Genomic DNA, 25,580 nt, shown 5'->3' on the forward strand with positions numbered 1-25,580 from the left:
TCAGAACTATGGAAGGATTTCCCTGGTTTTAAACAGCCGACCCACCGTAGCTGGAGATTTCACAAAAGGACAGGAAGCTCAACCACGTAACAGAAGGGCCAGGGATTAAGTCATAGCTAAACTTACCTTATCTCTGCAGAGACTCTCAATGAGAGCATCTGCCTCCTCCATCCTCCCGTACATGACCAGAGCAATTCCAACCGCAAGGCCTCGCAAAATCTTTTCATGCTGGGTTTCCTGTGCATAGCCAACCATGTCCTCAATAGCTTGAGCATTTTTGGATCCCAACATAACCAGTCCCAGTGCCAGGCCAGCTGCCTCACCTGCACAGCACAGAAAAGCAAGAAATCAAACAAACTCTGTTCCCAAAAGCAGTAAATATTGTATCTATAGAATCACACAAGATGTAGGCCAACAGATCACTTCTGGACACCACCACACCCAGCAAACCCATTATTCATGGCCAAATGTGCTTGTAATGATAACCTACCAGCCACAATTTAGTGCTCTTCCCTACCAAGTTCAATTTTCCCTTCTTTGGGCCAAGAGCTGCTGAGATAATTTTCCTGTGAACCCCTGCCAATGCAACAGTAGCCCCCACAAGCTTCTCCAAGCCTTTCTCTCAACCAAAAAGGGCACACGGCTCTGGAGATCAACTACACTAAATAAAAAGCATATGACAAAGGAAAGAATAGAGCAAAATAAAGGACTGTTTCAAGACCTTGCATGTCTTATCAATATTGGGCATAGCACCACAGACCAGTACTGACAGGACCTCTGAACATTACTGCCACATAACTAGAGAACCATGCTGATCAGGAAAAGGTCAGTAAATAAAACGCAGCTAAGGCAACCTAGAAGTGACCTATGCTGCTAACAGAAAACCTGAAAAAAACCCCCACCAAAAAAACCCAGATGCCTGATAAGACCTCAGATGGTTATTTGCTTTGAAAGCAGAACATTTACCTGTCACTGCATCATCCTGGTATAGATTTGTTTTCAGCAAATCGTACACATCTTGACGTGCTGTCCCCATGGCAGCCAGACCCAAACCCAGGCTGCCGCCATGTCGGACAATCTAGAGAAGCATATGCAAGTTCAGTCATCACAAAACAGGGAACAACACAGCTTCAGCTGAAGTAGACATCTTTCCATTAATATAAAGCTGCCAACTTTTAGCCCCAAACCACCCAAAATGATCTCTTGATCTGTTAGAAATATCACCTTCACCATCTCAGGCAATAACCCTGATGAAAGAGGCACTACATAGAATAGAAACGGCAGTTCAAAAGCCCATAAACAATGAGTATCAGAAGCTTTATACATAGGAAGAGACTTTCTAGTGTCTTTAAGGTCTTTCTCCCCACTGACTGATTTATGTAAAACCATAAATCTGTGCCATGTGTAAAAATTGCTGCCCAGTAATAGCTTTTGAATAGAAAGGTAAATATGTACCCAATTAAATAGTCTACATCCTCTTTTGTTCTAACAACGTATACAGGAAAGGCAGTACATTTGCAATACGACATGTGGGATCCATTCACAGAATTTTTATAGTAGTAGTCTGAAATTCCCCAAAGAGAAGAAGGGAACATGCTCGGAAAATACTAATCTGTTCCTAACTTAAAAAGAGACTTTTTGTAGAGGTCTACAAACAGGAAGTGAAGTAAAACACTTCTTTTTGTATAAGATGCATTAAACCTACAGGGCAGCAGAAGCATTTTGTGGCTTATTCCTTTGACAGCTAAGCTGCAAGCAATAACAGTGCCTGAATACTGCAGGTCCGCTAGCAAAACAAAGTCGATATTCAAATAGTAAGAAAGACAAAGCTAGATTCACTGTCAAATATGTAAGAATTTCCTAAAAATCGTACCTGAACTTTGAGCAATAGGTTGTTAAAACCAAACTTCACATTTAAGGCCCACAGGAGGTGTAAGTATCACACTATTGCCACAGTCTTAGTTACCTCTAACCCCCACTTCTAAACCAGCTAGCACCCTTCTGGATATTCCCAACAAAACAAAGGTTCATTACTGAACCCAGTACATACATCATTACTGGCATTCTTCAGCTGGTTCAGCAAATAGTCAATGATGTCCCCGCCATGGTTAGCGTGAATGAGACCCAGGGCATAAAGACCTCCACCTTCCTGGTAGGCAGACCCTGGAGAGGTGTCCTTGGGTAGGTATGTTGCCATTAGCTGTAATGCTTCTTTCTCATGACCCTGTATGTCCAGTGTCCAGCAGGAAGGGAAGACAGTGGGAAGTGAAAGGTGAAAAAACATTAGATGTAAACACTTCATGATAATATTTAAACAAGTCAGGAGAAAACATGTTACGGCCATTACATTCTCCACAAAAATCAGCCTTTCAGTGCTGTACAATCAGCAAAGAATCCTTCTGTACTGGGGTTTTACTAACCACATTACACAAGTATTCATCAATTGCTTGGTCACTGATCCAAACCAGGACAAATTTGGCCTGAAGCTACACCAATTCATTCACTAGAGCACTTGAATGAGGGTTGAGGCACACAAAACAAAAACAATTTTTGCTATTTCAAAACAGCTTTAAATATACCCCCCTGCGAATGAATTTGAAGAAATTCACCATTCAAACGTACTGAAACTTAGTACAGTAAGGACTTTGGTACCATCCCCAAACCCTTAAGAAATATACACCTCCAATTTTAGTGGCTAGAAACTATTCACTCTGTTCAACCCAACAAGGAAGAGAAGAACTAGGAAGACTCTCTCCTTGAGCCATGTTATCCAACCACCTTTTTGATGCTTAGCAAAACATGCCGTAAACTGCATCAGATATCAGATAAGATGGACTTGATAAAGCACAGATTTTCCTTAGTGCAAAGACACCAACTATGTTACAAACTGGAGTGCAGGCGTCATTCAGAATCCCCATTTCAATGTTTTCAGTGTTCACAAGTCAAGCATTTACATTAAACAGAGGGAAATGAATGCAACATTACCTTGTGTATAACACCCAAGCTGGCAGTAGCAGTAAACTTAGCCCAGTTAGTGGCCCTGGCAAGCCACTCCAAATTGTCTCTGGAAGACAAAAAGAGAAAGGTTATACAAAGTTTTTCATAGAGCCCGTTCCTCATCCTGCAAGCAGGGTTTCACAGCACTAAAAAAGACTGCTTTCAAACCAGACAGCAGCTCCAGAAGGCTAACAACATTTCCACTTTATACCTCTCTCCCCTTCATCAGCCTTGATTTTTGGCTGGTTCTAAGTCAAGCTTCCAGATACTGGCAATCTCAGTGAAGGATGGAGTACAACTGCTCAATATGCAGCATCAACTCTCTGGGAGAAACTCTCAGAGTTTCTGGAACCTTCCTCAAGTCCTTGGTAAGGTCAGCCCTGACATTTCCCTTCCAAGAGTCATTCAGCACTGTCAGTCTCTACCAAAAAAGATACATCATCTCAGAAATTCTCCAACTAGTAAACAAAGAGAACAGAAATTCCAGATCTCCACCCTCCAAACTGCTCATACGGTTAGCAGTCAAATAAAGCCAGTTTGTGAGGATAGAGAAAAGGAAACAATTACACCTCCTCCCCTTTGCCTCCACATTAGTTTTCGGACCCTTTGTTTATTCTTCTTTAAGCCCATCAGAGTTCTGCAGCCACCCTTTTGGAAGTACCAAGCTAAGTAGGGCAACAACGTTGTTTAAACACCGCTAAATGACATTGGAGCTTCCCTGCAATAGATTTACCTAAGGAACTGGTCACTGGTTGTACCACAATGCATAAAGGAGTTTGCTATAACCGTTGCTGTATGACACACGGAATTCCGCACTGCATCCTGAAAGAACAAAAACAATCAGTATCACCAGTCAGCAAAAGATATGCCCTGGGTCACTTAGCATGCTTGCCAGTACACTAGAAAAATGGATTGTAATTATGCTCAATTTAACCAGCAATTTCCCTTTAATCAAAGTTAATGGATTGTTAATACATTCTAATACATCCTCAACCCATCTTTCCAGTGCAAACCAATTCTTTCTGAGTTTGTCACAGATGTGAATACTTCAACTGCAGCTTAACCAGAGAACCCTGCTTCTGGTTCCCAGAACTGAGCACTGCAGAGCGTTTGCTGCTGACGTTTTCAAGCCATCCCTGGAACACTATGCATGATCACTCCCAAGCACTTAACCAGCAGATGGGAAAGATTTTCCAATACATTTGAAGTGCCTCCTGAAATAGATGAACCCAACCCACCGACAAGCATCCCCTACCATTTTTGCTGATGATGTGCATCTCATTTCACATATAAAAAACTTCTCCTACGGTTTCTAATAATCATTTAGCTTAAGAAAGTCTAATTCACCTGTAAGTTTTCATTTGCCCACTTTTGAGTAACACCTTCCAAAACAAAACCTGTTACTCAATTCACTAGCACTGCCTACATTATAATATCTGATCGGTTTTGTCTTCAGTGTGGAAATATTAGTCTCTGAGCATGTATTTCTTTAGTCAAGCTGAAGGTGTGGTTTCACATAACACCCCAACCAAGATACCAACATACTGTAACCTACAGTCCTGGCTGACTCCTCAACCAGCAGCATTTGCAATGGATCAGTCATGGAGCTGGAGGGTGAGTTCTTCCATCTTACTGACCAGATGGAAAACAAACCCACCAAAAAAGGGGAGGAGAAAAGGATTAGTTTCTATAACCAAATCGGGGGAGGAAAAAAAAAAAATCAACACACTAATAGCAGCCTGTCATTAGGTCATACTAGCTGTAAGTTGAAACAATCTGATTACATGGCCTTCGGGTGCAATCAGCTCTTCTTCAGCCTCACAGGTCCAAGTTTTAAATGTTAATTTATCATGGCTAAACCACAGATTTGTAACCTCAAAACCCAGGGAGGCCAGGCTAAAACATGAGATGATGTTGTAAAATAACAGCAACGTGGCCAAAACAAACACAGGATGAGTCAGATGAATCCAAGACAACCATATCTAACAAAGCCTCTTACCTTTGTGTTTTTGAGGATCATGAGGTCTGTATTGTTGTTTCGTATTAAAAACTGCAGATGTAACTCAATGGCCATTTCCCCACTCAAAATTTTAATCATTTTTGAGATCTGGTCCTTAGGCTCTGGATTCTTCACATACAAGCAAAAAAAGGAAAAAACATGAGAACCCAACTACGGTTCTGTTAAAATACAGTTCATGAGAAGCCACTCTGGTATGTTCCCATCACCATATTCCAAAATCTATCAGGTTTTAGGACTAAAAGGATATTGTTTTTGCCCTTGCTGCACAAGCCCAAATCTCCCAGATAATCAAGTCCTTTTGTGCACAACAGTGCAGGTGGGAGAAGAGACTCTTTGAAAAGAAATGTATTCTTTCATTGAAAGCAAAAGGATATGAGTAACATTGGATATTCTGCAAGCTGCTGTTTGGCTGGCCTTACAGATACAATGACTCTCCAGCAAGAGGCAACCACTTTTATAAACATGAACCTGTATTTCCATGGAAGTTTTAATGGAGAGGATCGCAAAGCCACAACACTTTGCATGACTCTGCTGAGCTGCAGCATCATTCTCATGAGCTACAGGCTTTATTTAGAACAATGACTAGTAGAACTAGGAATCTCTAATACATTCATCTTCCAGAGTGATTTGAGAAAGCCTCCTTATTCCTTATGACAGAACAGTTTCCACAGATTAAGTTTCAACTGAAGTCCCTTCTGAGCAAGGTGAAAAGTATACTGCACCTCTTCGTACTGACATTGTTAGCTGCTCAGTGACCAGGCAAGCATGAGTAGTTCAGTCCTTAAACTAATCCCCTCAATTATTTCTTTGTAGTCAGCATTCTGAATTGTGGAAGATTAAGCTCAAGAACATTTCTGGCCACATAGATTGTTTTTATGCACTTGTCCCTTGGCACAGTCAGCAATGCCAATGCAGCAGAAACTGATTCAAGACACCTTTCCTGCACAAAAGCACTGTTTACTGGTTCCTTGATGGGACAAGAAACTTGACCCCTTCTGTTTTCCTTGTTGAATACAATTTCAAGAAAAGACTTCTGTTTGCCCTTGATTAATTTTTAAGTGATCTGCAAGAATCTCTCTAAGATTCCCAAGTCTAGTTTGCAACATGCACCATGGGGAAAAAGAAAAAAACCAAAACTTGTCTTGGATTTTACTTTCCTCTCTAGTAGCATTTCCTTTCCTCAGCATTAGAAGCGTCAGAATTGCATTATGTATTCTACATGCTGAAATGCAATTGTACGTGCATGTTAGAAGTGAACTCAACTTTCTCCAATACTTGGGAAAAGGAACTAAACAAGATTCTACCAGCTGGCCCAGGAATACAGCCACCATGCTAGCCAGAGGCAACATATTCCTCCTTCATGGAAAAGAAACTATGTTACATCAGCATCCCCTCCTGCCATTCCTGCAGAACAGCACCACTTCTATCAAGCCAGAACTACAGCCAAATTTCAGAAGGAGAAGAAAAAAAAATGCCTCGAGCTAATTTATCAGCTAAAGCTCTCAGCACCAGCCAAATTTCAGGCCCTTTCTTCTGGAATGAGTTAATTATTTCAGTATCAACAAATAGCAAACACGAGCCAGATCCCTCTATCCCCTTTTTCAGGGCTCAGTAATTCCTGCTGAAATCTACCCACTTCCCACTCTCCCCCAACTTTCAGTATCTGAACTGCTGGACTTTCAGACTGTCATATATTTGGTTCTCAGAGATCATCTGTCACCTTGTCTCCAAACAAGACAGAAGTGGAATTCCATTCTTCATTAGCCAAACCAATTTAGCAACCCCAGAGATTCAAAGAGAATACACAAGAAAAGCTAAGCAAGGCATATTTTGGAAATGGCACTCACAATTTCTGCAGACTTCCCTGCACAAGTGCTTCCTGGTTTCTCTTCTGCTTCCATAGCATCACTGAAATAAAACAAAAATGCAACCCAGATCATCACTTGTAACTAGTCAAGCACTGTAATTATGACTGAATACTGTCCTGGAAGAGTAGCCTGGGATTTGGAGATGATGACTGGAAATAGGACTTTGACAGGACAAGGGCTGACTATCTGGAGGTCACTGCTGAGAAGCAAACTCCTCCCCAATTCAATTTTCAGGGAACTTGAAGACAAAGGCCCAGAAAACCCCACCCTCTTATTCCATGTATAGAGACAACAAAAACAGAGATGCTTCTAGGGAATGAACAGGCAGAGACAGGTGAGAAAACAAGGTCAACAAACAAGGCAGAAAGGATAATTATATCCTCACCCAGAAGCCTTGAGCTCATCACTATTAGGATGGATGCTAGAGTGTTGAAATGGAAATGAAACATATTAAGCTGTTGTTAGCACCTTGTCCTAATGCTTCACAGGCTGACTTACAAATTATTCTGTGCCTTTCCTTTTATTTCACTGGAAAAGAAGAGAGGAGAATGCTTGCTATGCCCATATCACTGATTCAAAAGCATTTAGACCCAGTCCCTCAAAGCTGCATAAGCCCTTGTATTTAACAAGCCTTGATCTAGGCAGCATTCTCCATCACACACTATCAAAGACAGTGCAGGGATCGGGTTGTGTACAGACATGACAGCTCTGGTGATTAAAGAGCAGGTGGAGCACAAACTTCTTCCACGCTGCCCCTGAGCTGGGAAGCAGCCTTAGCATGGATTGGCCAATCCCCTAAAAAACAGAGGTTTAAAACAAAACTATCTATGTCAATTACCTATAAGTCATCAAAAGAAGAAATAAAGAAGATGGAGAGGTTAGTGCCAACTTTGGTTTTCTTAACAGCAGCTTCCTGCAGCTAAGACCCAGTGATGTTGACCAATGAACAAGTTTTAAACATCAGGACTTTAATGAAACTCAGACTAGATTTGAACTAGCTCTTTTTAACTGCAAGTAGAAAAGGGTCTATAACACTACAGTATCATCTGAGCTCACTCCTCCCACAAGCAGGTAGCAGACCACAAGCTATGATGTGAAACCAAACTTGCACATAGCTGTGACGAGCTTTTTGCTTGAACTCTCCCCTTCCTTAGCTTTACAAGTTGCTGCAAAGACCACACAACATCAGAGTGTTCCCGAGCAATTCACACACTATGACTTAGCGAATTACTGCTCATTAGCTGAGCCACAGTAATTGTACAACACTTATCTCAACTGCAAAGGAAAATGCATTCTTTCAAACAACAGTGGATTCTGGCAATATACAATTTTGTCCTGAGCAAATTGCATGTCTTGTCTATTACCCTGACTTAAATGAAGGGGAGTAACTTGACTGCTTGTAATGGGCATCCATACACAGAACAGAAGGCTCCATCAGTTGTATCTGAACACTTACACCTCTTCTCAAGCCAATCTCCCCACCTGTCTTTCTCCGATCCAGGGACGGTGCCTGTGTTGGTGGATCCAGGCACGGAGGCAATTGGAGTGCCAACTGTGCGGAGATTCTGGATCACAGAAGACAAGAACTGCTGGCTAGCACTTTCGTACAGATCAAAGCAAATTTGGTAGGCCATGAGAAGGTTATCTTCCTTCACCAGTTTTTCCAAGATATCACTCACAGCCTGCGGGTCATCCAGGAATATCAGGCACTGAGCAAGAGGAAGGGAAAGAACAGAAAAAAAAAAAATCAGGAGAAGACATTATATACTTCAGAATGAAAAAGCAACACTACCCGAGGCCACACTCCATTTTCACCATTCCCTCATCTACCGCTTCTGCAGAACACCCCTTCAAAGAAAGAAAAATTCTCTCTCTCTCTCACAGAAAATAATAGAAATCTTTGAAGCGTTTTCATAGGTCACTAAAAACAAGACCATGTATTACGAATTCAAGACACACCATTCAAGCCTTCCTATTTCTGCACCTTTATCTTTGGAAACTGACAATGTTGTCCTACTAAACACAGAAATTTCAAAAGAATATTAAAGAAGTATCAATCATTTAGTAGGGATGTCTCACCTAAAATGGAACAGGCGTAACACTCCTGAGTCACATGTACATGGAATACCAAGATTGGCAAAAGCCTTAGAACATCTTGAGTAACTTCATAACTGGTTGTCTAAACACTTTCAGACAATGGCTTTCCAAAAAACAAAGCACTGTAAATGTTCTTCGGAGGAATAAATAAAATTCCAATCTGCGAACCTACCATCTGATACTCCTCACATAGGCTTGAAATATTCTGTCAGAGTTGTCTACATCCCCAAACTGCCTTTGAATGTGTTTCTTTCTCTATAAATTGACCAAATGTGCAATATTTGCATCTTTTTCAAGTTGATCTCACTTTGATATCTATTTGAAGCATGCAACCAGGAGAAGATACTTAACCGAATAAAAAACAGAGGTCAGGTAGATGTCAAGTCAAATGCATCTAAAGAGTAACTTTTGATTGATCTTTAAACCACACTCTGAGAAGTTTACCTGGCACACGTTGATGAAGTCTGGTTTCTCCAGATTCATGTAGATTTTAACTAGAACTCTCAAGACTTTGTTACGGAACTGTTTATTCTGCATCAAAGACATACAGAGCTTCAAGCTGTAGGCTAGCATCCCAGGAACATCATTCTGAAATAAAATTCAGGGATATCAAGTCTGGGTTTGCACTGACAAGGATTTAGAAATTAAAATGAAGCTACCTCCTTTCTATTTTAAAAAAGCAGAGCAAAACACATGTACATATAAACCTTCAGTTTCCTTTCCCATTTTCAGAAAAGCTTATATGCAGGTGTGTTGCACTTTAAAGAAAAAATACTACTAAAAATGTACAGGACCAGTATTTAATTCAGTAGCTAAAACATGCAAAAGCTTAATTTAAAAGTTCAATACCTATTTCCTTTTCTTCACCTTTCTTGTTTGAATAATCATTCTCGAACGCAGTGAAATTCACTGCACTAACATAAAATGTCAGCAAAACAAACCATGCACCAATAAAAGATCCCCAATACACCTATTTCTTCCTAGAGACTAAGAAACAGATTTGGCTACTAGACTTCAGAAAGGTAATTTGAAATGAGGGATTTATAATGGACAATTAAGTTAGTAAGTGCATAGGACAGCAAACAGAACTGAGAAAGCAAGATGGATGCCTTATGATTATCATTCCCATATACAGAAGTGGGATCCATCCAAAAATATGGGAAAGCTGTAAACTGAAAAGTGGTAAAATGTAAAGGATTTAAACCATGTGTCGGGCACATGATTGAGATACTGTAGCATAACAAGATTACACACAACCACTGAGCTGCTGCAAATGACTACAGGCATGTTTCTCTTACTGCCATTACCAGGTAACATGACTTACCTTAAGTCCTCAGTGAAAGATGTTAAAGCCAGACTGCATTGCCTTGCAGTCAGGGCAGGCTAAGACTGCACACAGCCACTTACTGAAAATTAAAGTAGCTCACACAACCACTGGATTTTTTTGTTTTGGCTGCCATAAATAAATCACTTACCTAGCCCTAAGGATCCCTTCCCACAGTGAATTAAAGCAGATGACAGGCACAACAAAATAAAAGAGCTGTTCTTATATTATGCCAGACCTAAGGTCTGCCTAGTCCAGTATCCTATCTCTGCTAGTAGCTGACAGGGAATACCTTAAGAAGGGGGCACACAGCCAAGCTTCCTGGGAATATTCTTCCAGTAACTTGCAGCTCAGAGATTTCTTAAACATAGGGTTGTCTCTATACTTGATAGCCCTGAGCAGCTCTGCCTTCCATGAGCATGTTGAACCAAACACCCGAGTTTCATGTTTTATTTTGTTCATACAAAACAGGGCAAGTTCCATAGCAACATGGATCTTTTACTTCACTTGTGGATCCATACCTGGAAGAGACTAGTTACATACACCTCCTGTCTCTTGCACATACCGATTCAAGGATGGTTTTCTCAAAGATGTCCAGTCTGCGTGTCTCTAGAGCAATGCCAATAGCCTGCTTGTACTTGTGGTCATCCAAGCACCGCTGGAACATTTTGTTCACTATCCCTTCTAGCCTTTCATCAACAGGTTTCTTCTCCCCTTCTGGCAGCTCCGCATTCTCCACACACTGCTTGGTGTAGTGGTCGATACATTTTGCTGAAAAGATATTGAACAAACATGGTGGGGGTGAAAAGTCAACTTCCTAGATGTTTGCAGGTTTTTACAGATGAAGAGACCAGTATGTGCATACACACATTCTACCAGCAAATACAGCATATGGGAAACTACACAAAGGTGAGGCACAAGAACTATTTGTGTAGTCATATACAGACAGTAGTGGAAGATACTTATATTCTCTCCTAACAAACTCTGATTTTAGTGCTGAAACAAAGTAGATATTTTTAAAATGGAACCAAGGACATGATCTTTGTTCAAATTGGCACGATATTTTAAATAAATGAGGAAAGAGCAGCAGGAGACATCCTAGCTCCACTGCAAGCACTGGCTGGGGAGACTGAAAGCCAGCCCTGGTCCATCATATCCTGTACAAGGTAAGTGATACCAGCAGACGAGACTTTTAAAAAGATTTTCAAATTATACATGCATTCAATATCTGACTTGCTATACTGTTAAGGGCGGATAAAAAAAGAATTGTACCCCTCAGGTGTGCAGTTACACTTATTAGCCGATTATTTCCAAAGTTATGCTGAAATTGCTAACAACATTAGCACACAAACAAGAGAAAGGACAATAAACAAGCAATGCAACTTTCCTATTAGGAACTCACAATAGAATAAGGGTTAAGAATGGGAAAAAAATGCCAGAACTCCTAAGTCAGTTCCATTACAGAATCCCAAAGCAGGAGAAAGAAAGCACAAATAAAGTGGGTAAAATTAGCTGCAGCATCAGTTTAAATGAATACAAGGAGAGGAAGAGGAATATGGAGAAAAGCAGGTATATCAACTAAAATCTCAAAGCTACAGTAATTTTGACAGCACATGAGCTTTTCTTTTGCAAAAACAGTTGTTTACCAATGATCGTCTCCACATATTCCGAGTTGTCATTGACATTGAAGAGGTCACCTGCTCCCAGGGCATAGTTCAGTGATTCCTCAAAAGCTCCCAGGTGGTAAAAAACTTTAGAAGCAACTAGAGCAGCAAACTGCCGACTCCGAAAGCCCTCATCTTCATAGAGAACTTCACTGCAAAGAAGAGAGAGAAGAGCATCAGCTCTGTGTGCTCAGTTCTCTTTAAGGCCACATGACAGCTTGATCAAACTTGCATCTTTGGGACTACAGCTCCAACCCCACATCCACTTATACTAGTGCTTTCTGGAAAATATGGACCTAGATGCTGTACTAAACAGCATCAAGCAACCAGAACTACATCCACTTCATATCTCATGTTCTTTTTAAGCTGCACACCCTGAAGTAATAAGTGTCTTCTCTTACATTTTGTCCACTGACTCAGAGATTTCTGCCCAGAAGTCATTGACAACAGCATTCAACTTGTGAAGAGCAAACTCCTACAAAAAAAAAAAGTTATATTACATAAAAAATGCATTTATTACCTTTCTCCAGTAAAAATAAAGTACCACCTAAGACTGATACCATAAACACTGACCCATTTCAACTGCAAATTCTACTTTAAAAGATCTTTGCAAGCATTCACTAATCTTTGCAAGTCCTTTGCAAATAAAGGGCTGTTCACTTAACAGGTAAGACAACCTTGAAGTTTCTTCCCATGGCCTCCCTGTGATGAATTGACTGGCAAAAATGACTGATAGGTGAAATTCCTTAAAATACAAAGTTTTCAAAGTCTTTGTGGCAACCTTTGCGTAGCACACAGAATTGACCTGTGGTCTAAGCCAGCGAACTCTATTTGGACACAGTATTTCAGCAGATAAACAATATCCAGACTAGAATCAGCCCACCTGTAATCAGTTCAGAGCAAATGCAGGGCTCATTCACCTCTATCACCACCTAAATCTGTTGCCAAGGAGATTACCAATATTACAAGATGCACCTCCCCCTCCTAAAAGGGGCTATGTTAACTGTTTAAGTAACTAGCAAGCATCATCAATACATTACCACTTTTGAGTGGTGTTGTCCTGTGGATTCATATACTCTGTGGACTGTAAAGTTTCTCTTGCTGTTTTCTTCTCCTACTACTGTAATTTTTTTTCCAAGTGAAAACTGTAACTGTGATTTTGTTTTACATCACTTAAATTATATTAAAAACTTGAGATGTTCTTCAGCTTTGAATTTTACGTAGTCAAAATGCAGTCTCTGGAACACTTTTAAGTAGCAAAGCCCCATTATCATCAGAGAGCTGGGAGCTTTGGTGAATAGAGATCTTTGCATGTGAAGCTCCAGTTTGATCCATGTTCAAAACAAGGAAGTTTGCCATCTGTTATCATGTTATTTAAGCCCCTCCTTTCAGCTTTCAGGCTAGATATGATTTGGGGCCCACCTGGTGCTCCCCAACCATTAATTATTGAGATCCACTAATTTCTGATTTTAAGCTCTCAACATAATGCACTTGTTGTTATTTGCTCCCAGATGTAAGAGCTTACCTTGAGCTGTGGCTCTTCTTCATCCAGAAGAGAGATAATTCCAGCTGCAAAACAAGATCATAGTCAGTTTTGGACTCTCTCTGTTTCAAAAGTGAACATCTCATTTAGTTCAAAATCAACTGAACAGGAAATGCAGCTGTCTCTGGAATGCTGGTTTAAAATCTTCAGTATTAAACTTCAAAGATCAGATCCAGATTTGTATTAAACACGATATAAAATAGTTCAGAATTTATAACTGAAAAGGTACACTGTTTATAAAAGATGATCCTTCTTAGAGGAAAACATATTAGGCAGGAACTCAGAGAATCTGGGATTTACTGTCAGTTCCCTCCCTAGTTTGCTAACTGCTTTCGAGCAAGTCACTTCCCACTTCCTCAAGGGGCATAAAGAAGATCATGTCAAAACATCCTAACTTTTCTCATGTCGAGGAAACAGACCTCATGGCTAAGAGAAGATGTCTTATCTTGCAGCTTTAGCAAGACTCCTGACACTGTCGACAACATTTGAACAAAAACAGCTGTAGAAATATTGTTTAACCGAAATAACTGAGAGGTTCACAGTTATTTGGTGAGCTCGATTTGAAGAATAGTTATAGATGGTTTCACTGTCAGGCTGCAAGGATGCAAGTGAAAGGGGTGGAATAGGATCTGATCCAAGTCCAACACAATTCACTGCTTTCAGTCTTTCACCTGTTGTATAGATTGATAACCTTTTAAAATCTAAATAAGACATCAAATTGGAAAGGCCAGCAAGCCTACTGGAGGGCTGAACTGGGTTTTCAAAAGATCTTGACAACTCTAAAAGGAGAGTGTGCAGGTCAAAAGTAAAATGTACAAATATAGAGAGGAATCTCAGTAGTAGAATGGATTAAGATGAAACATGATCAATAATATCATATGGCTGCAGTGAGATGCAGAGAACCCAAGCTTCACACCGAGGTGTGTAAGTGAGAGCGTTTCTTGGCACATACATGAGGCAATCCTTCCCTCTGCCTGGCACTGACACACCTGAGCCAGACTGCTGTGTCCTGTGCTGGGCAGCATGTCTTAAGAGTCATGAGCAAACCAGGGTGTTCAGAACTGAGCAATAAGAACAAAGTGGTCTAGCAAATGGCACTTACAAAAGTTGACTGGAGGTCTGTAACTGGCTAGTCTACAGAAATCTGGGAAGGGTACAGAGTGCATACATGTACAGGGCAACTGCCAGCAGAAAGAGAATAATTTGATCTTTGTGGCAGACATTAACAGGAATAGTAAGACCAAGCTTTATTTGGAGCTTCAAAGATTGAGGTTTGATGATTAGAAAAGTTTTCTGACCATAAGACAGTTATTCCCTTTACCTAACAAGGCTGTAGAACCTCCACTATCAGAGATTTTTTAAAACCAGGTTAGACACATGTCTGCCAGTAACAACAACTGAAGGAGCACTGTTGTAGCCCTTAGGCAAGGAAGCCAGGTTCAGTAGCCCACCCCACAGTGCTCCTTCCAGCTGTTTTCTGCAACTCTACTCCAAATGTATGATTTATTTTATTTTTTTTTAATAAGCTCCTGCATTTACCTGATCTATCAGGAGGAAACAATCTCACTCCTATTCAAGACACCGTTTCTACTTTTTTAAAACTCCTCTGAAAGGAATACCTACTCCTCCTCAATTAAAGAAAGACATAAACATAAAGCAAAGGGTTCAGAAAGAGAAAGCTACTTGCAGACTATTATCCTCCGCACTGTTTCTCTCACAAAGTCACAACCGCTCACATATTAATTCCTGGCCTGAGTACTTTTGGAAATACTTCTCATATTTTCTTACACTATAAAGTTCTCCATAGATCCAGAAACAGTGTTTTAACATCTAATTCCTCACACGCTTCGGTAGCCTGGACTCTTTAGGCTGGCTTTTCCTCTGCAAGGCCTTTGCCTTTCTGACCCCCTCCAAAGTTCAAGTCTGCCTCTTCCCCCTTTCTCGCTCCCTGCTGTACCTCCTACAGACCCCAACTGCCCGCCTGTTTTGTACCTCCTACGCGGTATTCACTTTAAGCAGGTGAAGACCTACAGGTCACCTCAGTGTCTGCCAGGGGGCCAGCAAAGCCACCGCAGTGCCCTCCTCAAGTACCGGCAGGAGCTGGACGCGGCGCCGGGGCGGGCGGACGGACGGACAGCCGCCTCTGCCTCCCGCGCGTCCCCACGGAGCTCGCCGGAGAGCCGGTCCCGCTCAGGCCGCCGCAGCACCCGGGGGAAGCTGGGGAGGCCGTCCCGGGGCACGGGCAGGCACTGGGCAGTTCCTCGCCTCCCGCGGCTCAGGCTTAAAACGCCGGTTGTGGCGAGCCGCCGGGCACCGGGACGGCCTCCCGCTCCCGCCGAGGCGCACGGTGACTACCGGCCAGGGGTGACCGGGTCGCGGGGGACACCCCCGTGACGGGCGGCCCCACGGAGCGCTGCTGCCGGCGCCCCCGCGGCCTACGGCGGTGCCCAGTCACGGCCCTGACTCAGCGAAACCCCGGCGGGCAACGCTACTCCGCGCCGCTCCCTCACCGGCCGAGGTGATCATGGTGCCGCCCGGCGGCCCAGCGGAGGGAGGTGGGGTCCGGTCCGCTCCGGCCCGCTCCGGCCCAGGTGCGGTAGTGCCGCCGCCGCCCGGGGTCCGCGCCGCGCCGCTGCCGCTCCGCCGCCGCCCGGCCCGGAAGTGGCGCGAAGGTCCCCTTCCGGCAGAACCCCGCTGCTCCCGGGAAAGGTGCCCGTGGCGATCGCCTGCGCGGGGCGGCGGAGAAACAGCCAGGCGCGAGTGGGACAGCTCTGCCTCCCGGGGCCTCGCACCTTCCCTGGCGCCCCTCACAGGCACCCCGCGCTCCCCACGGGCCTCCCCGGCCCCACACGGGACCCCACGGACTCCCCCCACACACCCCGCAGACCCCACACCGGGCCCGCAGGGCCCCCACCGCATGCTTGGCCTGGGAGGGCAGGCAGCCTTCCCCTGCCTGCGCCCTCCTGCCTGGGGGCGGCGAGGGCGGGCAGCGGGGCCGTGGGATCCCCACGGGTGACCCTGTCAATGCCCGTGTTTGCGCTGTGCCCAGACAAACGGCTGCCCCTTTCTGCCAGGCTGCACCGCCCACCCTCCCGTGTCCCCCCTGCTGCCAGGACAGGCTGCCCGCGATTTTACCCCACGGATTTAGCACCTCTCGCAGGCCGCCGCTGTGGGCCCCGACTCCTCTCGCATACCTTGTAGCCACGGGGAAAGGCCTCACCCAAACCCCATTTCTCCCTTAAAAAGGGAAGCAGGCGTACAGATGCACCTGGCAGCCCCTCACCAAATCATTTTCCCCATCAGTCGCTTTGCGGCACAGGGCAGCGTCCAGATCTCCCACACAGGGCATACCTGAAGGTGCCCCGGTTCTGGAGGACCACAGAGTCATTTTGGCTCCTTTGGTTCCAGTACGGACAGATGGGAAATTCAAGCTGGTGGATTCGCACCAAGGAAAATGCAGCTCAACGGCAATGGTGCTGCACAACAAGAGATTAAAGCACCCAGACATCAGCGGCATTGATTTCTACCTGTTTCTACTAAATAGGAGAAAAGGGCTTGAATTCCTGGAGGAAACCTGATGGCCTCAGTTAGTGAACATTATTAATGAAAGCTATCAGAGCCCTACCCATGACACTGAGAGGCTCAGCTCTGCTCTTCTCAGACAACTAAGATCTCCAGCCTTCCCCACTGGCCACAGGTGAGCAGCCTACCTGAGCTGCACACAGACCAATTCTGCTGATCTTCTGGATACTGGGGTCACTTCCGTTCCCTCCCAATATACCTTTTATTTAAATTACGAGGAGTATCAGCCAAACCATGCATAATGCTACTTTAAGGCAAACAAAAACCGAAGCACATTCCAATTCAGAAATTAATTGTCTTTATTCTTTACAGCAAGCATGTAAGGTAACAGTGCCCTTAAATTATTAAATTAATTGAACATGTAAAACTATCATCTGCTGCACCTTCACATGCCCAGCTAGTGGGAAAGGAAAGAAAAAAAAAAAAAAAAAAAAAGAATTCAAGTCACTTTAGTTCCTCAAAGGAAAACAATACTTTTGGTCAAATGTATTGCCACTTACACCTCCTAAACCCCAGGGAGTTCATCCACTTCCACAAAAGTCTCACTGCAAGGGTAAACTTGCATGATTTACTTAAAAATTACCAGTAAACAAATCCATTGGATTTGTAGCTCTGAGATAGGTTTAACTGCAAATCTGTACTCTTGGGCTGCGTCTTCATTGGTAAATTCTAGGTGGCAAAGGCCAAATACTGCAAGAAAATAAAAATTCACCTGATCATACTGTCAAGTCCTACTGGACTCACCTAACCAAGGGCTTTATCAGGAAAGTACATAACTGCCCAGCAACCTCTGCTGTGAGGATGAGCAGAAGGAATCCACTGCACAGCAGACCTACGCGCTCATGCCAGGGACAGAGCAGGAGGATACCTTCATCTCGCTAAGATGAATGCACTTACTACTCAGTGCTGAAGCCTGCAGTCATGAATACAGCCACTCACACCAAGTGACTTTATTAAGTCACCTGGTTACATTTGTATTTTCCACCTGGTCATAAGCAAAGAAAACCTACAGAAATCCTGCAGGTTGGAAGGAGAGCAGGTTTGGTGCCCTCTCTGCAGAGCAACACGCACTGCCAATGTCAGCTGCCTCCTAACTTTGCTCTCCCCAGCCCACACCCACACAGGAGAGTGTTTCTGCTGTGAAGAGATGTGACATGCGCTTCCCTAAATGCTGCTCGCATGGACTTGGCATCCACCTACCCCTTCCCTCCCACCGCCTTATGGGGCAGCTACAGCACCTTACAGCTGTGTTTCAGGCAAAGCTTTCCTACATAGGCCAAGCCTAACTATCCCAACACATTCAAATGAGCAGCGTGGTAACGCAGAGACTTGCTGAGCACACCTGGAAACACTCCCCATCTCTCCCACTTGATCCCACCAGCATGCCCCAGACACCCTCAGCCACTCTCTCCCGGCCAAAAGGTCAAAGCAGCACCATCATTAAACGGACTGACTCTAAACCCAAGAGCTGCTAAGTGCTGCTCCAGTGTTACCATCATAACCTCAGTGAGGTAGGTAGGCTTTGCTGTCCCCATACTACTGGTGGGGAAACTGAGGCACGGAAAAATGGTTTGTTGAAAATTGTTGATGATTATGGTCATGGGCAGAGCTGGGTAAAAAAAACATCCCCTGCTCCAGGTAAGAGCTAGAGGGATGCTGAAGGCACACTGCTGGCTGGAGCTGGCAGGACTGCAGACACTTCAGCTGCCACTGGGAAAAAAGGAGCCAGAGAGAGGACAGACATGCATGGAGGACGTAACGACATAATTCAGCAGCTAAGCCGGAGAAGAGGTAGGCAGGACATGATGGGTCAAAGTTTCTGGTCTGAGCTGGATGAAACTCCAGAAGGACAGCCAGCCCCAAACAAGACCTGTTTTATGTTGCATTAAAGTAAGAATAAAAAAGGTATTCTTAGCATTATAGTAATATTCCTCATAAACCAAGGATTTGTAATTAATTGTGTTGCCTCACAGGCTACAGGCAGCCCTTTGGAACTACTTAAATAGATTATGTTTATATTTTTGTATTTATTTATGAAGCATCCACATCTTGTTGTGCTGCAGGCCACCTCCAAGACCTGCCAACACATGACTGTGGAGATGTCCTAGGTAAGATGGGCCTCTCCCATAACCCCGTCTAGCATCAGCCACACCTTAGTGTCCATCTGCCACCCATTCCAACCCAGGCAGTCCATCAGTCAGTCTATGAGCACCAGGACAAGCCAGAGGGATGGATGCTGCTCCCAAACCACACTCTGCTCCAGCTGTCATTACCATCAGTATCTTTTGCATTATTCTTGCTACCCACAGTGGGCTGTTATTGCATTCTTCACATTACACAGTTACATTCAAGACTTTTCAGTAGCTGGTAGATCCAAGGCCTCAGATTTAGTCCCATTGCAGTCTCCATGCTACCGTGTTATTTGTCTTTTTTTTTTGCTTGATCAGAGAGAAAGCAGGAGCTTCAAAGCAGCAATAAAGCAGGAACACAAGGCAACACAATCTGTTTGCTGGCGAGGCCAGCCCCAGCAATCTCAGCAGGGAACTTTGCTCAGAATTAGAAAGCATTCCTCATTCTTCAAGGAGGTGGCTGTATTTCACACTCAAAAGTCCCAACGTCATCTCGCCCAGGACGCGGGATACATCCCCAAAGGGCTTCTCAGAAGCCCAGCGTCCAGCAGCAGCTCCAGGCACCCCTGGGCAACAGAGTGCAGCAGGGGATGGCTCCCTGGCACGGACCTCAGAGGCTGTTGGCAGCTATAGAAGACCCTGGTGAGTTAAGCCAAGCAGCTTCTCCCTGGAGCGGTGGGTGCTCAGAGGAGAGGGTGAGTGAGCATGCACCAGCTCCTCCTCCCACTGCTCCAAATCCATCTGACAGATCCAGGACATGGACTGTGCTGGGTGCCCAGCAGCTCTAGGTGCCCGTGCCTCCGGCAGCTTCTTCGTAGTTTCCATTGGGGGACAGGCTGGTCAGAGCCACTTCTTCCTCAGGGTCCTGCAGGTCATCTGCAAAGAGCAGAGAGAGGTCAAGGGAGATCTGAATGGGAAACCCTTCTTCATGCAAAATGCAACTTAAGATAAAAAGAAAGCATGGGACGAAGCAATTGATATTTACTCACAAGGTAAGCACAGCTGATTTTTTCCGTAACTGATTTTCATTTTGTTTTACAAACTCAGCATTGCTTCAACAAACAGGGGTGATCTACAAGCAAAGGAGCACAGGGCTCAGCTCCCTGGCCTCCTGTGGTCTCAGCAGTCTCAGAACAAGCTGCGTGGCCACGAGGCGTCACCTGCCTGGCACTGACAGCAAGATCAGGCACTTAAATTTTCTGACCCTGGAGGTGTCAAAGCTGCACAAATTGGGCATTTCAGCTGTTTTCTCCAACCCTTATGCTTTTTAAGCATTTTATGTGTTTAAGAGGCATTTGGACAGTGCCCTTAATAACATGCTTTAACTTTTGGTCAGCCCTGAAGTGGTCAGGCAGTTGGACTAGATAGGTCCCTTCCAACTGAAAATTCTATTCTATTCTATTCTATTCTATTCTATTCTATTCTATTCTATTTCTTTTTACAGTGAATGAGCTTCCCCTCCTCTAAATGCTCCATAGAGCAGTCTGGATCTCCACACCATGTGCCTTGTAGCCTCCTGCATGGGGCCACTTCTGCAAAAAGAAAATCACTGCTGGGAAAGGCAAGCAGAAGTGCCAACGGTACAGCAAAGGCTGAATGCTAGGCCATTCGTTACCCGAACAATTTCCTTTAGAATCAGAGAGCCCAATGCCAACTGCCCTCTTCCTCCTCTCTGCCAACCCCAAATGCAAGTGGTTTGGGAACGCTCCTTCTAGCCATGTTTGCAGAAAACATCACGTAAGATCAAGGTTATGCTTCCAATTCATTGTTTAGGCAGACAGCAGTTCTGCTGCCAGAAACTCGGGCAAAACACGGTTGAGTACAGCAGTGCTCCCAGGGGTGTAGCTGGGCACCAGACCCAGCGTGGTTTTATTTCGATAAGCAAAAGGTCAGAAAGCAGGGAGATGGCAACACAGCAGCCAGATGTGCGCTGGTTGTCTTCAGGTTCTAGCCAAACCACAGCCAGGGAAGAGATGTCAGCTGCAGAGCTGGAAATAGCTTAAGGAGGCCACCAGCAAGGGGTTTGGACACCAGGACCACCAGGGAGTTGGTGAGAAACCTTTGACAGTCACAGCAGGAGCACAAGAGAGGGAGCTGGGCATACCTTCATGAACGTTGTTTGCAGCTTTTGCTTCGTGACCTTTTCTCTGGCTCCTCCGGCTCAAAGAAATACACCGCAGGAAGGATGGGAGCCTCCACCTCTCCCGGTCTTTCCCCTCTTCTGGATAAACCAGAGAAGATGAGTTCAGACTGGCAGCAGGTCAGCCCTGTTGCTCCCCCACCTCCCTGCTGCTGACTCGCAACTTCTCTCCTTCATGAGCACCACTCCCTGCAGCAAAACCGGGTCCACTCCACAGAGCCCACCCTGGAAAGCACAGAGCAGCTCCTGGCAATCCTTATTTCAGGCTGAAACCTCTCTGCTACCCTGGAAATTTGTCCCCAGTGTCAGTTTCTACTTTGCCACCTCGCTGCCAAAACCATCCCGGGTGCAGCAGCCCAGAGCAAGCAAGAAACCTGGCAGGAGCTCAGCCAGTACACGTGGCAAAGCTGGGGACTGACAGGGTTAGGGCATTCCTGCAGAAGGAAGTTTTTCTTTTGTATTATCACACAGCTTCTGCCACACCAACCTATTTACTGCTCCCTACTTTATTAAGGAATTCCTCCCTCCCAGGGAGACCTGCTGGACACGCAGACTTGCAGCACACTGAAAACTACAGCTGTAACTGCTTGCAAAATGCAGAGAGCATGTGGCCTCCATCAGTGTATAGTATTTATTCCAGAGGACAACAAGGGTCACAGCAAGTTACTACAGGCTTTCAAGCCATTATAGTAAAACACTACAGCAGCTTGTAAAACTACACCAGCATATTTTATATGGTCTCCAACAGCAGCAGTTCAGCATCTCCATTGAAATATCATCCAGCCTTTCACCTCCTAATTAGATAACAAATGATAAACCACTTCAGCGTCCTTCAGCTTATCAAACCATTGCGACACTAAAGGGTTCACAGTAGCAGTCTTTCCTGCCAGTCAACAAACCAAAACCTCCAGCCATAAACACATCCCCTCCTCACAGCGTGCAGGGACTCTGGACACCACCGAGGCACGGCAGGATAGCAGCCCAGCACATTCCTGCTTAGCCCCAAGAGATGCAGGAACCTCACTGCCATTCCTGTTCCAGCTCCACTGCACAAATGACAGTGTCCGGGACATTCCCAGCACAGGGGGGCTGCAGCTCCAGAGCAACTGTCACGGGCAGAGCTGAGCAGCGGTGCATGTGGAAAAGGAACAGGCTTTGAAGCACAAGCAAACATACACAGAGCCTTACACTCTGTACACCTCCCAGCATCCTTATCCAGATGCAAGAGCATCTTTTTTCAGCTTAGGACAAGCCCTTTTCAAAGTCAAGAGGGGAAACAAGACAAGCTCAGCCTTGACTGAGGACATCTTTACAGTGGCATCCCTAGAACCTGCTTTGCAGCCCCAGGTCCATTCTTCCCACAGTCCTCCCTTACATTACGTTAAAGATAATATTCCACTTGTGCATTGCTTGTGGGGAAAGTCACGGGGTGAAGGAGACCAGCCTGCAACGAAGCTGGTGCCTGGCACTGCCAGGTCCCCAGCTCTCCGGAGGCATGTCTACGCTTGGGATCCCTCTGGCCACATGGAGATTTTGGAAGGTAGGGAAGGCAGGGCTCACAGGGGCATGGAAAGAAGCTGCCCCTGCCTAAGGTTGAACCCTGCAGCTGATGAGCATCCTCATTACATATGCAGGTCCTGAGACACCTACATGACTAAAAGCACTGGGCAGAGCATCAGAGGTGAATTAAAGCAACACGCTGAGTCCTACCCACCCACCATGCTTATAAAGCATACACAAACAGGCTGCAACACCTGCCCTGGCTCCTTCTGCTCCTCTTTCTTCACTGCTGGCTGCTGTGCTGCTTCCACGTCTGCATGAAGGACAAATCCACAGCTAGCCACAAAATTACATGTACTGAGCCAAGTGCCAGCAATGTGCAGAGGTAGAAAAAGGTCACTTATGCAGGGATGTTTTTCTGTCTCTGGAGCTGCTGTCCCACCAGGCTGCTGTGACAAGAACTGGAGGGCTCACTGGTGTCTGAGAACACACCAGAAATTCTTGCAGCAGGAACAATGTGAGGAAGACAAAAGCATGCAAAAGGAGAGAAGCTGGAAAGGGGATTGTGCACGCCTCAGTACAAAGAGTTGGCAGAAGACAGCCCTGCACCCTTGCAGTGGGTCCCGGCTGTCTCAAAGCTCCTCAATGTTCAAATCCAGGATTCTGGACTGAGCTGATGGAAAGAAGCACCTGAGCTGCCACCGACCATCCCCATGTCCCAGGGATCCCAGAGGACTCTGTCAGTGTGGTGTTGCAGGCAAGTGCCAGGATCCCCTGGGGTAAAGACAGCAAGACAGCAGAAGAGTTCCTGGAAATGTTGGGGAGCAAGGGAAATGTGTGAAAAATGAAAGAAGGGAGGAGGAAAGGGAAGCAGCGCAAGACAAGCAGTGCCAAAGATTAAAGTGAGCCCAGACTGTTTTGTGTGGCCGCTGTGACAGCAGAGCCTGCCCAGCTGCCCATCAGCCTGTGTCAGCACACAAACATGACTCGCCCTTCACCCCAGGGCGAGTGCTGTTCCTCAAGGCCTGTTTGACACCCAGCTTTCATCCTGCCATCCTCACGTTCCTTAAACTGGCCACCAACAGACGCGTGGTTTTAAAACCAAACACTCACTTGCTGCTGCTCTTATTCATTATGCAAAGCCAGCACGAGCACCTTCCTCCTGCAGGAAGGTCAGGTCCCACCCGCACCCTACAGCAAGGGCCACACCCCAATTCCGCATCCCCAAGAACACACATCCATAAGCATGGATGGCCGCCATGTCACACAGACGGCTGCAATGTCACAGCCATCAGCTTGCTACATCCCTGCTATCCATGAGCTGCTCTAGTGCTTCCCAACCCCCTGGGAAGTTTGCCCTCCCCAGCTGCTGGGACTGGGAACCCCACCAGAAAGAGGCAGATCCCAATGGGAAAAGCCTCCGATCCCACCAGCATGAAAGAGATCCCATTGGGGAAAGCCAGACCCCACTGGGTGGGGGGGAAGATCCCATCAGAAGTGGTCAGATCTCAACGGGAAAAGCCAGAGCCCATTGTGGGGGGGGAAAGATCCCATCAGAATTGGTCAGCTCCCAATGGGAAAAGCCAGATCCCACTGGCTGGGGGGGGAAAGCTCCATCAGGAGCCTTCAGGTCCCATCAGGATGGGGTAGATCCCACCGAGGAGGGGAAGATCTCGCAGGAAAACAGAACAAATCCGGTTGTAAAAGCCCACGGCCCCCGGGCGAGGGAGGGAGGGAGCAGCCCGACCACCCGCTGCCCCCCCCGGCCGGTGCCCCCCGTCCCGCCCCGGTACCTGGGGGGTGCTGCAGGGCGGCCCGCAGGGCGCGGCAGGCGGCGGTGCGGCAGTCGCGCAGGGCTGCGGGGCTACCGGGGCTGTACCGGGCCGCCTGCACCGTACCGGGCACCGGGAAGTGCCGCCGCAGCGTGGCATCCAGCACCGCCGCGTCCTCCCCGTCCCCGCCGGGCAGGAGGACGCCGACGACGGCGGGCGGCGGTACCGGGGGCAGGCGGCCGCGCACGTCCCGCACCACCTCCCGCAAGCGGGCCCGGGCCCCGCGGCCCCGCGCCGCTCCGCCGCGGCACAGCACCAGCAGCAGCCGCGCCTCCAGTTCTCGCCGCCCGCCGCCCACCCGCCGCCGGGACCGGCACCCGGACCCCGGTCCCGGCGGCGCCTCGTCGCCCAAGAGGTCGCGGGCGAAGGCGGCCAGCGTGGCCGCCGCCGGGGCTCCCTCCGCCACCTCGGCCACCAGCAGCACGGCCCGCCGCCCGCCCGCCCGCTCCACCAGCGCCCGCAGCTCCTGCAGCTCCGCCGCCGCCATCCCCCGCCGCCGCGCACCCTGCCCGGCACCGCGCACCGCCCCCGGCACCGGCACTCCGCGCCGCCCACTGACCCAGCCACCCGCCCCCGCGCCCCGCTCCCTCGCACCCTGCATCAACCGCCCCGTGCAAGGCGACCTGCAGCACCTCCAGCTCCGTCCCGGGACCGGCCCCCGCCCCCCCAGCTCCCACTGGTGAACAGCCCCTGCCTGATGCCGGGTGGGCACAGCGGAGAGGGTACACGAGGGGAGCTGGGACCCCCAGATCTGCCACGCAACCAGGCTCAGAGCCCTCGCGCAGCCCTCCTGCGAGGCTGGTCTTGTTTCCAAGGCGGAGGGGATGAAGTTCAGGCAAAAAACATGCGCTGTGAAGGGGCTAGGAAGCCGAGGGAGGGATGAG

At 46.6% G+C, this 25,580-nt stretch overlaps 2 protein-coding genes across 3 annotated transcripts in view; both read right to left on the minus strand.

Moving 5' to 3' along the window:
• The window catches only part of PSMD1 (proteasome 26S subunit, non-ATPase 1), a 74,398-nt gene extending 58,223 nt beyond the window's left edge, over nucleotides 1–16,175 (minus strand). The window contains exons 1-14 of one of the 2 annotated variants that reach the window (XM_075031567.1): nucleotides 16,024–16,171; nucleotides 13,496–13,539; nucleotides 12,372–12,445; nucleotides 11,953–12,122; nucleotides 10,872–11,077; nucleotides 9,427–9,570; nucleotides 8,368–8,594; nucleotides 6,865–6,925; nucleotides 4,997–5,125; nucleotides 3,731–3,819; nucleotides 2,986–3,064; nucleotides 2,051–2,224; nucleotides 967–1,078; nucleotides 127–323 (exon numbers count right to left, since the gene is read on the minus strand). In XM_075031567.1, the coding sequence (XP_074887668.1) occupies nucleotides 127–323; nucleotides 967–1,078; nucleotides 2,051–2,224; nucleotides 2,986–3,064; nucleotides 3,731–3,819; nucleotides 4,997–5,125; nucleotides 6,865–6,925; nucleotides 8,368–8,594; nucleotides 9,427–9,570; nucleotides 10,872–11,077; nucleotides 11,953–12,122; nucleotides 12,372–12,445; nucleotides 13,496–13,539; nucleotides 16,024–16,039 (1,722 nt within the window). In that variant the 5' untranslated portion in view covers nucleotides 16,040–16,171. Of the gene's footprint in view, nucleotides 1–126; nucleotides 324–966; nucleotides 1,079–2,050; nucleotides 2,225–2,985; nucleotides 3,065–3,730; nucleotides 3,820–4,996; nucleotides 5,126–6,864; nucleotides 6,926–8,367; nucleotides 8,595–9,426; nucleotides 9,571–10,871; nucleotides 11,078–11,952; nucleotides 12,123–12,371; nucleotides 12,446–13,495; nucleotides 13,540–16,023 lie in introns of both variants that reach the window. The other variant, XM_075031568.1, reaches the window with a different exon arrangement.
• Nucleotides 16,176–19,959: 3,784 nt separating this feature from the next.
• On the minus strand, nucleotides 19,960–25,183 carry C7H2orf72 (chromosome 7 C2orf72 homolog). The gene is made up of 3 exons (XM_075033227.1): nucleotides 24,658–25,183; nucleotides 21,329–21,445; nucleotides 19,960–20,100 (listed from the first exon to the last, which is right to left on the minus strand). The coding sequence occupies exons 1-3, from the start codon at nucleotides 25,181–25,183 to the stop codon at nucleotides 20,009–20,011; spliced, it is 735 nt and encodes a 244-aa protein (XP_074889328.1). The 3' UTR covers nucleotides 19,960–20,008.
• Between the last annotated feature and the right edge of the window lie 397 nt (nucleotides 25,184–25,580).

Source organism: Buteo buteo, chromosome 7 (assembly GCF_964188355.1).
Source record: "Buteo buteo chromosome 7, bButBut1.hap1.1, whole genome shotgun sequence".
In the NCBI taxonomy this organism is placed as follows: Eukaryota; Metazoa; Chordata; class Aves; order Accipitriformes; family Accipitridae; genus Buteo; species Buteo buteo.